This window comes from Dendrobium catenatum, unplaced genomic scaffold, assembly GCF_001605985.2.
Source record: "Dendrobium catenatum unplaced genomic scaffold, ASM160598v2 fragScaff_scaffold_412, whole genome shotgun sequence".
In the NCBI taxonomy this organism is placed as follows: Eukaryota; Viridiplantae; Streptophyta; class Magnoliopsida; order Asparagales; family Orchidaceae; genus Dendrobium; species Dendrobium catenatum.
In genome coordinates, this window is record NW_021318874.1 from 1,005,500 (window position 1) to 1,022,644 (window position 17,145).

The window sequence follows — 17,145 nt, forward strand, 5'->3', positions numbered from 1 at the left end:
TTTCTGGGTATTACATAGCTACGAATGTGTTCTTGGAAATTTGCAAAGGTGAAGACTCCAGTGTGACATCCAATACATACACTTAGAGATCTGCAGGGTCATCTAGTATGCAACAAACATGAGTCACTCTACACACATACCACATTTGTTGTGGGACATTTATAGACCTCTAATTATATGTGCCATAGTCAATCGAGTGTACCAAAGAATGCGACTAACGAATGAGTTACAAGTAATGAATATCAAAACGCTTTGAACATAGTCAAATAACTCAAACTTCATCCGATTAAAAAAAAGGGTTCGCATTAATGAATTCAAAATGTCGAATTTGCCAAATAAGAGCTGCTCACATGTAATTCAGCAAGATCAAGCAATGAAAGTAACCATTGGTGAGTGCCACATAGTCAAAAAAATTACATGAATGGCTTCTAGTTATCAAACGGATTGCGTCGATATGATCGGAACAAAAAATTAATCTAATGGGAGACCTCTCGTACATCAATTGAGTGAGGGCAGCCAAAATTGATGGCCTATGTACGAAACATTGTGCTATGTTGCCCAAACATCACATGTTCACAAAATATACTTCATCATTACATTTGGAAAGTCAAGAATACCCAAAAATAGCTTATAATATTTCTCAGGTCACCACACAATGTAAAAAAGGTGAAATTGACATAAGTTTCGAGGCGACGATGCATAAAACTATCCAAAACGTCTGTTCACAGATGGACTTCACCGTTTTGTTCGAAACATAAAGCTGTTGTAAAGAAAGAAATTTTTAAAAGTTGTTATAGAAAGGAGTTTCTAGTATAAACTTTATTTAAGTAGCAAAAAAAAATAATTGTCAAATAGAAATTTTAATTATGATCTGAAAAAAAAAAGTAATAAAATTGTAACAAATGAAACCTAAGATGTTGATTTTTTTCCTAGCTTTCTCAGGAATGTTTTTGCAATCAGAAAGTTGTAAATTGATAACTTCTTGGCCTTCATCCTGAGAAAGCCTCCAACAAGCCTTCCTTTGAAACCACAAATTAATCCAACTCCCAAATTGGTCGTGGACGACTTTCTTGTACAAATCTTCTCTAATACCTTTCCTGCCTGGGTGCACTTTGCAGGTCAAGTCAGGGAGTGAAATTGCTTGTACTTTTAGCAAAATTGAAACCATTGGACATCAACTTACTAGAAGACGATATTCAAATGATAAGTTACGTAGGACAAAGAATATACCACAAAATAAAGGAGATGCTAACCCATCATTGATACTCTCCACAACTACGAACAAGGAGATAAATTGTGCTGTAACCAGCTAGAAGTTTCCATTAAGGCAGCATCAGTCTCTGACAGTGGCGCTGCAGTTCAACATAAATCGTTGAGAGCCTGATAGCATCTATCAATAATAGATGGTAAAGAAGAGAGAGCAAAGCAATTGAACATATGATGGACTGTACATACCAAGCAAGTCTTCATAGCAATCATCAAAGACTGGCTCATCCTTCAAATATGAAGGTGAGAAAACTTGTTCAAGAGATTCTTCACTGTCACGAGAAGAAAAAAGTAGGTCGACCACACCCTCTTTGTGAGGAAAATCACTCGAAAGGGGAATAAAGAAATGCTCTAAACCAGCATTGCTGGTTTTATCCCCTGCGTTCTCAGAATTATTTGATGGCCCTGACAGTGCGGCCTCACGAACAGCACGCCTAAGATTCTGAGCATATATATCACTATCTGCAAATTGTGAAGAATGTAAAATTGTATAAACTGTTAAATTGGTTTTGAGAATAAAAGAACCATATAGGAAGGTACCAACCTTCTTCGGTAAAATTGGCATGATCACCCCCAAAAAGTGGGGCAATTGAATTATCCTTAGGCAAATTTTTTGATTTCTCAGGATGAGAAAATACAGAATGCTGCTTTCCCCCGTGAGTAGTCTTCCGTGACCAATTTGGAGTTATATTAAACAAATTAGGTAGTTTCAAAACAGGCTTGTCAGAGGCTTTTAAGAAGACGCTGGAAGTCATCTCAACAATTGCACCTGTGGTATTCTCCTATCGTAAAATACAAATTAGGTAGTTTCAAAAATTCAATATCGAAGTGCAAGATCACAGTAAATATGTTTATCTAGAGTAGAAGTGAGAACTGCGTACTGGAGTTCTTCCACTGCATTGGGTGTCAACAGGTGAGATGGATTGTTCTCTGTTTTCTTCAAGGGAAATTGGAGATATGGTATTCACTTCTTCTGTGAGCTCCAATATAGACTTCTGCATTGTTGGAACTGCTGCTTTCAGTTGATTCACAAGTCCCTACATTTCGATACAGGTAATGAAACATGAAGAGAAAAGAAGAAATGGTTTTTTGCCAGTTAAGTAGGATGAAAATATTCCAAAAAGAAATGGGTTCGAATCCAAGGGATTTTGCATTTGCTGTGGGCTTTACTGTTATACATTTTTGTTAATGGGCTAGTGGGGGCCATGCCCCCAAGACCCCCACTATGGCTCCGCCACTAGTTCCGTCTAGCAATATCACATAAAAGAGTCAAAATAAAGCCTCTACCACATCAAGAAAGATATTGATGAGGACATTGACAGACGCTACCGACATGTTTATCACCGGCGAAACCGCAGATCGACGGCCACGATTCAGCGCCTCTACTTTTGATGTCATGATGTATTTTTTTTAGTTTATTTTATTTTATTTGCAGTCTTTCCAATTTTACCCCTGTGGGGAGTTACTTTATTATTGTAGCCCAGAGGGCAATTTCGTACTTTCTCTTTTTATGAGTTGAGACCTATATATAGTGGTCTCATATGTTGTATTGAGGTTAATGAATATTTGAAAGAAGATTTATGTTTTGTTTATACTTTTCTAGCATGAGTGCTTGAGAGGGAAGAGAGCTCAAGGGGAGCAAATCGCAAGACCCACCAGTCGTTGGAAGAGTCCTCGACTCGTGGCTTTCTATCCTATCGTCTTCTTCATCACTTCCTCCCGCACTCCCACCCGCCGGCTTCCATAATCCCACCATCATCCGATCCCTAGCTCCCCCATTTAAAATCCACCAACCAACCAAATCCCCACCCGCCCCTTCCCTTACAGCCGCCCCTCCCCTCCTCTCATTGTCCTTGCATGATGATGATTTCAATCATCATGACGCTTTCCTAGTTGAACCAAGTGTTAGAGGGAAATCGGATTCAATTTGAAATTCAAAATTTTAATTTCAAAATCTTTACAATTTTAGAATTCCTATTTAGGTAAGTTTATTTCATGATTCCAATTTAAATTAAAATAGATTGGATTCTTGAATAACTTTCCTAAACCACAATTCATCTTTGGAAACTCCCCAAATCCCCTCCCTCTCTCTCTCCTAGCCGCCGGCCCCATACTTGGGCTCCTCCCATTATTGCCCCAATCAATGCAATTGATGGCCACTTGATTTGAACTCAAATTTCAAATTAACTTCACCCAAAGCCATTCAAAATCCTGACATTAATTTCAGGTTTTTGAAATAACTCCATCCTCCCTCTATGAAACCGCTGGCCTATCCCCTCTTTTTGCTCCCCCATTAATTACCCAATCAATGTCATAATTCCTTGGATTTGAAATTCAAAATCCAAGTCAATTTCCCCCCAATTTTAATCAAAACTGAAATTAACTTTCAGATTTTGATTAATCTCATACACTCTCCTTTAAACCTAATTTCTCCAATCCCAAACTCTCTCCCCCTTGCACCCGCCGGCTTCACCCTCTCCCCTTGGGAATCCCACCGGCCCCTCCTCTTTTCTCTCCTTCTCTTGTGCATTGAGAAGCCTAGAGACGAAGAGGACGACACCTCTCCTATTCTCTTCAATGTTGAATGGCGGATCCCGAGCTTGAATGGGGTCTTGTATTCAACGCCGACGGAAGCATCAACATTCTAAGATCTCTGTGCTTTGACGTGGGATTTGAAGACGACACCACCGTTGAAGAATATTTGGAGCGAGTCGTCCCGATTCTTGCAAGCATCATCGACCGACGATTTTCAAGCTACGATTAGAGCCTCGCCGGCCACCCACTACATCCATCTCCACCGGCTACCTCTCCACCAACAAAGTTCTTCGGCGCCATCTTTGTAGTGGTAATATCTTTCATTATTTGGCTCATCTTTCTCCGCTAAAGCCTACAAGTAGTTGAGTGAGAAGGCCTTGAGGTGAACCTCTCATTGTTAAGTGTTGGATTATGTTACTTGTACTTTGCATTTAATATTACCTTAGTTTTTTGAAAGGATAGTCTTGGTTATTCTCTATTGCAAATCTTTGGCCCAAGTAAGTTAAATTTTTCAAATTCTTAACTCTCTCTTGCATGATTGAAATAAATTTATAAGGGCAAAACTTAAAACAATTTTCTTTCTCATTTCTAAACGTAACTCCTAGTAGTTTCACATCAGATATATATACGGAGAATATTAAAAAAAAAAGGGATGTTCATGAGGAAGAGAATTTTTTTGGGAGAGAAAGAAGAAACAGAAGAAAATTTCAGGGAGGGAGTCAAGGAGAGTATATATATATATATGAATGTGTGCATTCTCTTCGCAATTTTCATTTCATGTGTTAATTTTGTTTGTGCGCCCACATTCATGTGGTGCAAGACGAGATTTATCTAAATCATTTTGACATTCTGAATGAATCATGACAGTTCATTTGGCAAAATGAAAGAAAGATGGGTGTTGTTATTATTTAAATAGGACATTTCACATCAATTTTTGTGAAATTGTGTCTGCATGTATTTGTCATTGCATTATGAATCACATATGTAGGTTGACAAAATTATCTGTGATTGGTTTTTAAGCACAATTGAGATATTATCAAGTCTAGTCCACTGAACTCAAACCATAAAAAAGAAAAAAAAAATCAAGTCTAGTCCAATCTAGTTTTACTTTTTGTGGTGTGAAATGACTGAATTTATATTCGTGCATATAGTTATCGCCAAAATTTAACTTCTAAATTTTGGTGACTTCAATATTATCGTTTGGAAAGAATCAAATATGCTTTTTGATTTTACATTAAACGATGATAATCTTTGCATAAATTTAAAGTTGAGAAAGTGCGATTGTGATCTTTTGTGCGCATCTTGTCATATGTTTGCATTAATGAACCTCAGATCCTGACATCCTACATCACTCAATGACAAGAAGACTAATCTATGCAGAAATACAAAAAGTTACCAAACTGTAGGATGAGTCTTCTTGATGAAGGGCAGGAGGATGATGCATCTAACACCATCCAATGGCTACAGTTCCAATGAACAGCTAGTGCATGGGAAGCTGGTCCCGACAGCTAGTAAATCCAAGCAATAAATCCACTTCCCCTTCACTACAAATGGTGGCCTATTTGGGCTTATAAGGAATTGTTTTGGGAATGTTTAGCCACTGATTGTACTGGCATAATTTAAGCTGAATGGTTTCTTAAGTGTGATTCCTCTGTCGAGAGTGAGTGAGTTCCCTTAGTTTGGGTGAGTGTGTCTCCAATCTTCTTATGAAACCGTCTTATTCCTAGCACTAAAAATAATCTGCTTTTTTCTTCTCTTCTTCAAATTCTTGCTACATCATCCATGCATATCTAGTATAATTGTTTCGAAATACCTTGGAGCTTCCATCACTTCTTACGTACATTGGTTCTGATTCTCATTTCACAATTAGGAACTCGTTTTCTCTATGTCAACAATAGGTTGAAAAACACAATTTTCTTGCACAGGCTAGACTCGAATAAAGCAACCCCTGAGATCAATTCTCATAACACGGTAAGAAAAATAAAATTAAGTGACAATTACATAAGGATTCAACAAATGTGGTTTCTAGGGAGAGCTTGATACATAATTTTATAATGAGAATTTGCCTGCCTAAAATCACAATATTGACATCTTTAGTCAATTACATTTAAAATTAACGAAAATATACAAGGAAACATTAAGAGACGACCAATGAGGAAACACACAAAAGTAAAAGTTCAAGACAAACAACTCCGCAAGATTAGAATCCCAGCAGAAACAGCAAAGACCAAGACAGGGAACCTTAATTCCCACAAGGGTTCTAAAAATAAAAAAACTGAACCAAACACAAAAACAATTACGTTTAATAACTACTATTTGTTAAGCACTGCTTCCATTTATTTGTGAGAAAGCTACCTGAAATATCATTAATGCATTAACAGAGTTATTATTGCCTCTCAAGTAATTAGATATGCTATTCAATAGTCAAAAAACAATAGAAGCATTGTGCTAGTTATATGAGAAATTCTTCTTCACCTCTAGGCTTACTAAATGCTGTTGATGTTCAGCAAGTGTTGCCGCCAAATATTCCGTATGACCATCAGAACCATTTTCAGACATCAAGTGAAGTAGTGCTGGGTCCTCCCGATCATTAGCTTTGGCCTAAATATATAAAATTCTTGATGTAAATAATTAATGAAGCTGGTACAAATATAATAATAATTGTTGGGTCAAACTACATGGCTAAAATAACATTCTCATTTGCCTAAATCAACACAAAAAATACAAACATGAGGTCCGTCAAACCTACAGATATAAACTTTTTATGGAAATAATTAACGAGCTAAAGTTACTGCAAAATAATCTTAACAAGAATTATTTGCACCGACCAAAGAGTATATGCTTGTTTAAATAAATAAAAAATTTAGCAATATTGCAATGCCTCAAAAGAACGACTCACTAATTTGCTCTAATTTGCCATCCTAGCTTTCTTACAAGCTAAAAGTCCTTACGTAAGTGTTGAGGTTTATAAAAATTATTATTAGACATCTATTAACACCCACGAAGAGATTAAAATTGATAGTATATAATCACAGACAGATAACGCTTGCAGCGATCATCAAACATGAATGATAAAGGCTATGCAATTACCTGAATTGAAGGAGATAAATTATAATGAACATGCTGCTTAAATGCCAAATAATAAAAAAGTATGTACTTGTACTTTAATGCTAATGACAGCCATCTTTCTCTCAAGGAATTTTGAGCTCTAAAAAATCTCCGAAGGCTTCATATTCAAGTGATTTCATGTTGACTTTCATCTTAAATATTAGATAAGCATTACCCGTAGATTTTGCACTTTTGTACAAACTCCAATGGTTAATTGCTTCTCTCGATTGCAAGAGAGAACTTTCTATTAAAGATAGTCTATAGGCTCTAGTATGATTTGCTTTTAGTGGCAAAAATATGGATCATAAAAAAAAAGATATATTGTCATATGTCAAAGTAGATGGTAGGAGAATGATGGCAAACCCAATCATCATCCCATTATTTTATTATCTTGAGCAGCAATGGACCTTGATCTACTTTATCAAAGAAGGTAGCCGACTCAATCTAACCTAGCCAACTCATAGGCTTAGTAAAATTAAAAAATAAAAAAAAAAAACAAAAAAAAAACTCATAGGCTTAGTCCTTACAAATAGGGCTGTCAAAACCGGGTCGGGTTCGGGTCCAACTCAAAATTGACCCGACACTGTTCAACCCGACCCGTTTTTGCAAACGGGTCGGTTTTCCAAACCCGAACCCGACCCGCTTCGGGTCCGGCTCAACCCGAACCCAACCCGATTCGGGTATATTTTATTAAATTTTTTATTTAATTTAATTTATTTAAATCTAAACCAAATTAAGGTAAGATTTACTTCAATTAATTTAAAATAAATCAAGATTAATTTAATTTGGGCAATAATGTTTATAATTTTTTGAAATATCATTTACTTAGTTCATAATTTTTTTTTAAAACCCTCCTAAATTAATTAAAAACGGATCAAACCGGGTTGATTTCGGGTTTCCGGGTCAACCAGAACCCGACCCGGTTCGGGTTTGGGTTGACCCGAACCCGAAATTTTTGGGTCGGGTTCGGGTCGGGTCAAATATTGACACCCCTAATTACAAATATTCAGGATTGAGATGCAATTGTAATATAATGGCGTAATCGCGATAAGGCCCTATCCTTAATGGTGCCAAATTTTATAGTGTGGTCATATGAATACATTTGATATGAGGTTAGTTGTTTGTTAATAATGGATTGATGGGTGGTTACTTTGAGTGTATAGCGGCTTGTTATTGCTTGACTTTATTTGTTTTTTTATTATTTAATATAAATCTTTTTAAAAAATAGAGAACTCCAGGGTTATGATTTATAATAGTTGTGTCATCACGGGAGAGTAACGGTATCCTCGTATGGAGTGGAAAACTCAACAATTCCTCCTAATCCATTGTTGTAAAGTGTATTTTTCTGTGGTTGGTAGCTTAACTTTGATGATGACCCATCTAGTTATGATTGACCCAACTATTGGGAAAAGAGACCAAAATTATATAAATTTGAGAGGGTATTTGTGACAAAATTCTCTTTGGTTATGATTAGTAATGATCATACATGTCATACGAGAGAAGGCTCAATATGTTATCTTTATGATCAAGAGCTTTATTTAGATAATTGAATCCTCCGATTATGACATTTTGTAACCAGGCCCATCATTTTTGTAGGAATCTCATAATTGAAATTGAGATACTATTAGTTTGATATCTTTAGAGTGATTATATACCTCTTGAACTGTTAAATCTAAGCCATCCCTCGGCATTTTGATCCCACGGCTAGGATGGGAATCCATGGGAGGCTCACCTGGATTGCGTCGATCTCCGCGGCCCCTTGGCATTTTAATCCCACGGCTAGGATGGCTATCCATAGAAGGCTCACCTGGATTGTGTCGATATCCTTCCATATTTAGGTGGCTGATTCAGGAAGGATTATATTCAAGCAATTATGTATGATTTTGTAATTATTTGTTTCTTTATTAAGATATCTTGTATAGATCTATACATATGGACATGTTTGAGCAATAAAATTAAACATTTTCCCTCTCCAATTATCTGAATTTAACATGGAATCAGAGCATAAAGAGATATAATCCATGATTTCCACCATCGACCTTCAATGTCGTTCTTGTTTAGAGGCTAAAGAGAAGGAAGTAAAGAGGAGCAAGCGGCCTTTATTGCTGGTCTTCTCTTGCTATTGCTACTACTCTTATAGCCAACACAGCCTTCATTGATGCCCTACACCTTGTTGGCTTGATTAATATAATCTTCATTGCTATCATTTGCCACCAAAATGTCTGAAGCTAATTCCTCCCAAAGCTCCATGGACGACTCTATGGTGCACCAAGGAAGAGAAAATCTTCAGAATATGCAACCTTCCTATCGCTTAAATGGGAATAATTACTTGAAGTGCTATCAATTTGTGAAGACCTACTTGAAAGGGAAATAAAAGATGAATCACCTCCTTTGGGTAGGACTAAAAGGAGAAGATCCTAATTTTTGGGCAAGAGATAAAACAGACTCCATGATCATATCTTGGTTGTGGAATTCCATGACACCAGAAATTAATGATACTTTCATGCAATTTAATATCATGTATATGACACAAAAGGCGGTAAAGGGACAAGCATTAGCAGATTTTCTTGCCACACATCATATTCCTGCAGATTCCCTGCTCAACGACGTTTTGCCCAATGATTCGAGGAAGATGAGAAACTATAATTTTGGGAGATGTATTTCAACGATGCATTGTCGATTAAGCATGACCAACCTCCAAATCTAGCAAAAGCTCGAACTGGCATCAGTCTCCATTTCATATCGCTGAGGGAGCTATAATGAGATTTTCGTTCAGTTTAACTGAGCCTCGAACCAATAATAAAGCCGAGTACAAAGCTCTAATAGCAGGACTGGAGATTGCAATCAATGTTACAATCCAAAATCTCCAAATCTCTGACAATTCTCAACTTGTGACAAATCAAGTTTTGGACTTTTACAAGATTTGTAAACTTGAATTGGTCAACTACTACCGACAAACTCTCAAGCTTCTTAAACAAGTGTCAAATATTAAAATAGCTCGAGTTCCTCGAGGTCAGAACAACAGAGCAGATTGTCTGGCCAAATTAGCCAAGGATGTGGCGAATACGCACAAAGAAGACCCCATACTGATTGGAGTTTATAGCCGTTGGGTCTTAGAGCCGGTAATCTTACAATTCCCGTAGGCAAAGAGAATACTAAATTTAAGCCAACAGGATGCAACCCCGGTTGATACTCAACCACCCCAACATATCACTATTGAAAATCAACCAGAAGAACATCATATGGTCAAGAGACATAAAAGTATAAAACCAGTAGATGCTTAGAGTCATGATTATATTGCTTAAATATTGAGGAAGGAGAGGATTGGAGGCAACCATTCATCAACTGTTTTGGAGGCAACCATTCATCGACTGTTTCAAAGAAAATAAACTCCAAATAGACAAATCTCTAGCTATGCAAATCCGAAAGAGAGCGTTGCGATACGCGTTCATCAACGACACATTATATCGATGAGCTTTTGATCAAATGTGGCTAAGATGCCTAGGGACCAAGAAAGCTGATAGAGTGGTAGTAGAAGTCCATAAAGGACTTTGTGGTGCACATCAGTTAGGTCCCAAAATAACTGCTAAAACCAAGAGGATGAATTAGTATTGGCCAATAATAGTTATAGATTGTATTGACTACACCAAGAGGTGCTACGAGTGTCAAATTCATGGTGATGTTATACATCAGCCGCCAAATCCTCTGCACCAAATAGTGGCAATCAAAGATGGCAGAGGCACTATGAGCGTATCGTACTAATTATAAGAAGCCGACCAAAGCCACTCCATACGCACTGGTGTTTGAGATTGAAGTTGTGTTACCCTTAGAGATCGAGCTACCATCACTTTGTGTAGTTATTCAACACGATTTGACCCACGAGTAAAACGATTGATTAAGAATGAAAGAGCTCAATGCACTCGACGAAGTCAGACTACAAGTTCTACAGAACTTAGAAATCTATCGGGCGAGGATGGCAAAGTCTTTTGAGCGAATGGTGCGTCATCGATCATTTCAAGAAGGGGAATTGGTCCTGGTGCTAAGAAGGCCAATCATCCCACACCAAAAAATTGGTGTAAAATTTGTGTCCAACTGGGAATGCCCCTTTGTCATCGAGAATGTGTATCAAGGAAGAGCTTATCAGTTGATCGATATGGATGGTCAGAGGCCCATGCCGCCGATCAACGATCGATACCTGAAGAAATACTATATATGAGAATGATTATATGTTAAACCATCATGTACTTTATATGTATTATCTAACATAAGTATATCTTATACTTGAAACTCTCTTGTAGTACAAGAATGCATTTCAAAGAGCCCATTAAAATCCCCACAAGATTGAGTGCATTTTAAATATTTATTCGTGTCGACATTACGCCACTTGTCCGAAATTCTCAAATAAATATTTAAAATCTCGAAATACAAAGCCTATCCAAAATCTCCCACATGACATGGGATATTTTAAATATTTATTTGGGTCGACATCGTGCTACATGCCGAGATCCCCAAATAAATATTTAAAATCACCAACTGTAAATGTTCGTTCGTATAGAAGGATACAACAACTTCTCTTTCAAATTATATGCAGGTGATCTTCCGAAAGTTCAGGACACAACATTCTCCAGCGCACCAAGATTTTAAAAGCCAAAAAAGAGACTTTTGTGATTACCTACTCAAACAAGTCGAGTTGGAACATCTTGAAGTCTTTCAATATCCTGAAGCTTAAAGTTCGAATTGGTGTAAATTGTCGGATCCAACAAGCCCAAATATGATCGGATTGCTGGCAGCTCTGTCTACTCAACACGCTATAAGAAGGCCGTAGTAGTGGAACTTCCACTTTGTCAACCCGTCAGTAGGGATTGTAAGAAATACGAAGGCTAATTTGACTTGGTAAGTTCATGTAGCTGTAGTCCAGAAGATTCTCCTAATTGACCAGAGAATTAAAGTTCTAGTGGAAAGGAATCGCAAACAACTACCATATGTGCGTAGGCTCTAAATATTCAACCACTAAGGATGACTCAAAATCTACCAACTTCAGTAGATTCAGCATCAGGGAGCATGCTTCCCATAGCTCCAATCTGAAGTCTGAATGAGTATAAGAGGTCGGATCCAATAAGCCAAAATATGGTTGAATCACTAGCAGCTTCATCTACTCAACACGGCATAAGAAATGCCACAATAAAGGAACCCCAATTTCAAAAACCAGATGACGAAAGAGCTTTCAAATCTTAGCTCACCTAATCTGATGAACTTAAGTGACTCGGATTGAAGCCTCTCAACTGGTTAAGGATCAAGATACTATCTATATTTGATACTATAACTAAATTCGAAATCTGCAAATTCTTCAACAAGTCCGCGAAAGCACAAACCAAAGGACCGAAGAAAATATCCTATAGTTTATATAAATCTTAAAGTTGAACATAGAGGATTTTGTCATCAACAAGTCCGTTATGCAAAAAACTCTGGACTAATGACTTTACGCCACCGACCTAATGCAAACCTAAAGGGTTTTGGTCATAGACATCTACTCTTTCATCAAACCTGCCAAAGCAAAAGCATAGGGATGAAGATGCAAAAATATCCTGACAAATCGATAATGAAAAATCAGGTAATCCTTCGCCAATGCCTGCCGCATGAAGCACAGGGCAGAAGAAACCACAACCCCAAAACTCCACTTTCTTATTTTGTTATGTATTTACACAATGCATTTTCATATTTTGGATGCATTTATATTTCATGTGAATTTGAATGTTGCATTGTGAAGCAAGCACATAATTTTAAAATAATTGAATTTTATTGCTTGCACAAATATTTGGTCAGTAGGATGTGTGAAAAATTTTAGTTTTAAATTTTAGTAAAGTTTCTGTTCACTTGTGTGTGCATGTTGTAGATCTAATGGCATGGAAGACGAGTTGAAATCTCACTGTGCTTTTCATAATGTCATATTTTTTGTCTTCATATGATTGTAATTTGTATGATGGGCCCCGTGAGGAATCATTCCTCCTATGAATAGGAGGGAGTGTTGTAGTTCATTCAATTCATTTGTGTGCAAGGTTCTAGATTGTTCAAAAGAGCTCTAGAAGTGTGACTAGTTGGTTTCGTTAATGCCTGTAAGCAATCCACCAAGTTCATCATAATTTTCCTGTAAATCCTTTCAAGTTCAGTTCAATGTTCAATCTTGCTTATATGATGAAATTGCCTAAATTTTGCGCTTAACTTCCATTTTGTTCTTTCATTTTTATTGTATCCTTAAATTATAATTTTGTATGGAATGATTCTAATAGTGATAAACTTCCTTCCTCTTTTTATTTTGCCAAAGGAAGATAGTGATAGAATTGTAAACTCTTAGTGGTAGTTTTTGCTCTTTTTGTTTATATAATGAAATATGCAAGTTCAAAAAAAAAATTTGCACACAATACGAGATTAAATCTTGATGCCTTCAATCCATTGCATCGAAAAAAGATTGAACTCAATCTCAACAGCTAATACTGACATTTTGGAACAGAGGCTAGCTTGGCATAAAAAAAATCAGGGAAATGGTACATCACAGAAAGTACTATTTGTGCAACCCTTCGCAGCAATAATTTTAGTTGAAAGGGTCAAAAATATATTACTGATGACTAAAATTGCAAACTAAAAGAAGAAATTGAATCAGTTAAAGTGAATTTGTTATGAAAACAAATCCGCCAAGCACAGAAAATAAAATACTGCAGAATGATATTTTCTATCAATACAGGATCACATATTTTTGGAAGGAAAATAATGATAAAACAAAATCAAAACTGTAAAAAAGTCTGCCTTCAATGCAATCCAAAGTAATTACTAATCTGGTTTACAGAATGGAAATGAATTAGCATGCATAGAAAACATAATACCATATGCAGGGATTGCTTATGAATATGTTGTAATGCATGAGTCCACCGTCTAAGAATTTCAGCTATATCAACAGTATGGTTAACTCGTCCACCCCTATCATCTGTTCTAGAAAGAATATGAGAGTTCCCCTGGAACTGAGGTGAATCAATTTGTTCAAAGGTATCAATAGATGACAGCATTTTGCTTGTGTGAGTAGCCAGCAAATCTGAATGTGGAACATGGCTACTTAAATCCATGGCAGCAGCCAATGATGTTCCAGAGATTCGATACCTAATAATAAAGCGTGTATGCCAAAAAATAAAACAGAGAAAAGTACATACATGATTTTCAGAAAGAGTAAAAAATTCACCTATGTTCACGATATGCAATCAGATCTTCAATAGGACCTGAAGCAAGAACTTCATGTTGGCCTGCAGAAAACATACTAGTATAACCATATAATTATTCCAAATAAAAAAATTTAAGTAAAGCCACTCCTATTTGATTTCATAACAGAAACTTACAGCTTATAACAATGCATATGAATAAGCAGAAACATCTAAACAATTCAAGAAAAAATTATTGATATAAATTGAGATTACACGGCTAAAACCCATGGGTAAGGAGAGTAAATTAAGCACATTTTTTCTCCAATGCTTCTGTTTCAGCAGCTACTATTAATAATGAGCATAAAATAGTACCAGCATGCACAGGGATGTCAAACTTTTGAGATTGCAATGGCAAAAAAATAATATGAAATAAAAATGGCACAACTGCACGAAACAGGTATGTGCTAGGCAATGCCATGAGTGCTGCAGAGATGAGAACACCATCAACATAAATGCTATTAAACATTCATGAAATAGACCTGTTGAAACTCTCTTAATTAAAAAGAAATTATCCAAACAGATTTAAAGTTCATAATTAAATAAAAGCTAATGCAAATCACTACTTTAGTTCCTTTGGTTTGCAGAATTTCAATTTTAATTTTATCAAGCCTATGAATGTTTCTATGAGAATAGATTATGTTCTTTATTATTTTTAACTCTTTCCCTAATCTAGTTCGGCTACATATGCTGGTTTTGATTAGGATAGGGCAGTTATTTGATACCTAGTTTGGTTTGCTCCTATAGATCAATGGGCAGCTATTTGATAAGAAGTCACAATGCTCTCATCTCATACACGCTCTGCTTTACTAAGGTTTTTTCCTAGCCCTCTTCCAGCAGTGCTGGCTGCCGCCACTATTGTCGGTACTGATTTCAAGGAAGTTTCTCATTTTCCTCCTGTCCTTTGGTGTTGGTTTGTGATTTTTCGATTTTTTTCCTTTTCGTCCACCTCCGCTCGGCAGAATGGCAGTGAATCGGCTGGTAGATCCTAACTATTTAGATGGTCGATCAAATCCCGCTCTTTCCTTAATGCTTTATCTGGAACTTCCCCCGCTGTGTATTTTCCCGACCTAAAATCTACTACCTTTTGTAGATTGCCTTCACTGTGGATATTGGAGGAGGAGATTCTTACTCTTGCGTCTCCTCTTCAATTTGAGTTAGTTGGCTATTTTCCTTCTCGCCAACCTAGTCTTGAATCTATCCGGAAGTTTTTTTTCAATCTCAAGCTAAATGGAAATTTTTCAGTTACTTTGTTGGATCATTCACATGCTTTGATTAATTTGGTTAATGATCTTAACTATAGCAGAGTATTTTTTCATAGATCTTACTTTGTTAACAACTGCTACATGAAATTGACAAAATGATCTCCTTTACTTGACATTGGTGTGGAGTCTCCGGTTATCCCCATTTGGATATTATTCCCAAACTTATGGTCACATCTATTCTCCTCTCATATCCTTCACGGCCTAGAATTGTTGTTTGGTCGACCGTTAAAAGTTAATAATGCTACCTCTATTGGCTCTCATCCCTCTGTAGCGCATGTTTTGGTTGAGTTTGACATTATCAAAAAAATTTCTAATAGTTTTGCTAGGTCCTGAAAAATTTGGGTACATCCAACAAGTTGTGATGGAGGATTTTCCTCCGTTTTGTGCTCAATATAAATGTATCGAGCATTTGAAGGGTGACTGTCATCCCATTCCTACCTCTGTCCAAGTGACGGTTAATACTAATGCTACCAATTCGGGTAATGCTAATGTTAGCTCTGATGGGAATGCAACTGTTGTTTTGAAAATTTTGGATAATGAAGCTACTTTGATGCCTATTTTGCCGATTACTGTTATGGTGGTTAATGAGGATAATTGCTTTTTAATTGTTAATGATGAGGATGTTGGTACTGGTGTGGTCGGTCACATTGACGATGTCACTGCTCCATCAACTGTTGTTTTGCCTATGGCTTTTTCTTGTGAAAACAGAGAGGGTGTTAATGAGGTTTTGGGATCCAACACTTGTAAGGTTAACTTTATAGCTAGTCACATTGTGTCACCTAGTTCTAATGTTGGTGATGGTGTTGATGTTGTTGTGGATTCTGATGTTAATTATATTCCTTTGGAACCTAGGGTGAAGCTGTTAGCCCTATGGGTCTTTTGGTTTTTGGTGTCTCTGTTGTGAGTAGAGATGTTGGGTTGGGTTTGGATACTCTGGGTGTTGTTGTTTCTGATGGTGAAGATCCTATGGATACGAATGTTGAAGTGCCTTTCATCGATGTTCCCATTTCTCTTGTATCGAATGATATTTTGTTAGCTCAATTAGCTTTCAAATCAAAGGAAAAGGAGGTAGTTCAAGGTGACTGGTTAGCTTATTGTGATTCTTCAGCTAATTGGAATGCTTGGAAGGAAATTGATGTGTAAGGAGTGGACTCTTAGGAAATTTATGACTTAAATGTTATTCAAATTGCTAAAGAAGATTATTTCAAAAAAATTAATAAACGTAAATGACAGAAATCCAAAAAGAAATAATCTTCTTTTTGGATCTTGTTTCCCTTTTTTTTGTCGTTGGGTCCTATTTGGCTTGGGTGTTGTCTGTTTACCTCTTCGCACCTTGTATTGTTCTTGGGTTTTTTTGGATTTTTCACTTTTTTGGGCATGATTGGTTGTTGGCTCTTGGGATTGAGGTTCTTTCATCGGTTGGATTTGTTTTGGTGGGCTGTTGTTTGTCCTCTTTGTGTTTATTGGCTCTCGTTGGCTCTTTAAGTTGCCTGGTGGATTGTTGGCTTTTGTCTTTTTTTGCAAGTTTATTTTTTATGTTATTCTTGCAGATTGTTGTTTGGTTTGTTCACGTGGCTTCATTTCAGGTGGATGTGCTCATGCCTGCTGCTTCCTTCACTCATATTGATCTTCTTGTGTTTTTCTTATTAGCGATTCATTTTGCTTAACTTTTGTAATATGTAAAACCATTGGCTCCTAGGTTTTATTTCAAAGAATGTATTTTTAGT

At 36.7% G+C, this 17,145-nt stretch overlaps 1 protein-coding gene across 2 annotated transcripts in view; it reads right to left on the minus strand.

The window, feature by feature from the left end:
• Positions 1–844: 844 nt before the first annotated feature.
• LOC110092723 (AUGMIN subunit 6) overlaps positions 845–17,145 on the minus strand; it is a 22,942-nt gene continuing 6,641 nt past the window's right edge. The window contains exons 7-14 of one of the 2 annotated variants that reach the window (XM_028694161.1): positions 14,138–14,198; positions 13,788–14,058; positions 6,277–6,402; positions 2,148–2,303; positions 1,811–2,048; positions 1,456–1,728; positions 1,231–1,352; positions 845–1,101 (exon numbers count right to left, since the gene is read on the minus strand). In XM_028694161.1, the coding sequence (XP_028549994.1) occupies positions 1,276–1,352; positions 1,456–1,728; positions 1,811–2,048; positions 2,148–2,303; positions 6,277–6,402; positions 13,788–14,058; positions 14,138–14,198 (1,202 nt within the window). In that variant the 3' untranslated portion in view covers positions 845–1,101; positions 1,231–1,275. Of the gene's footprint in view, positions 1,353–1,455; positions 1,729–1,810; positions 2,049–2,147; positions 2,304–6,276; positions 6,403–13,787; positions 14,059–14,137; positions 14,199–17,145 lie in introns of both variants that reach the window. The other variant, XM_028694162.1, reaches the window with a different exon arrangement.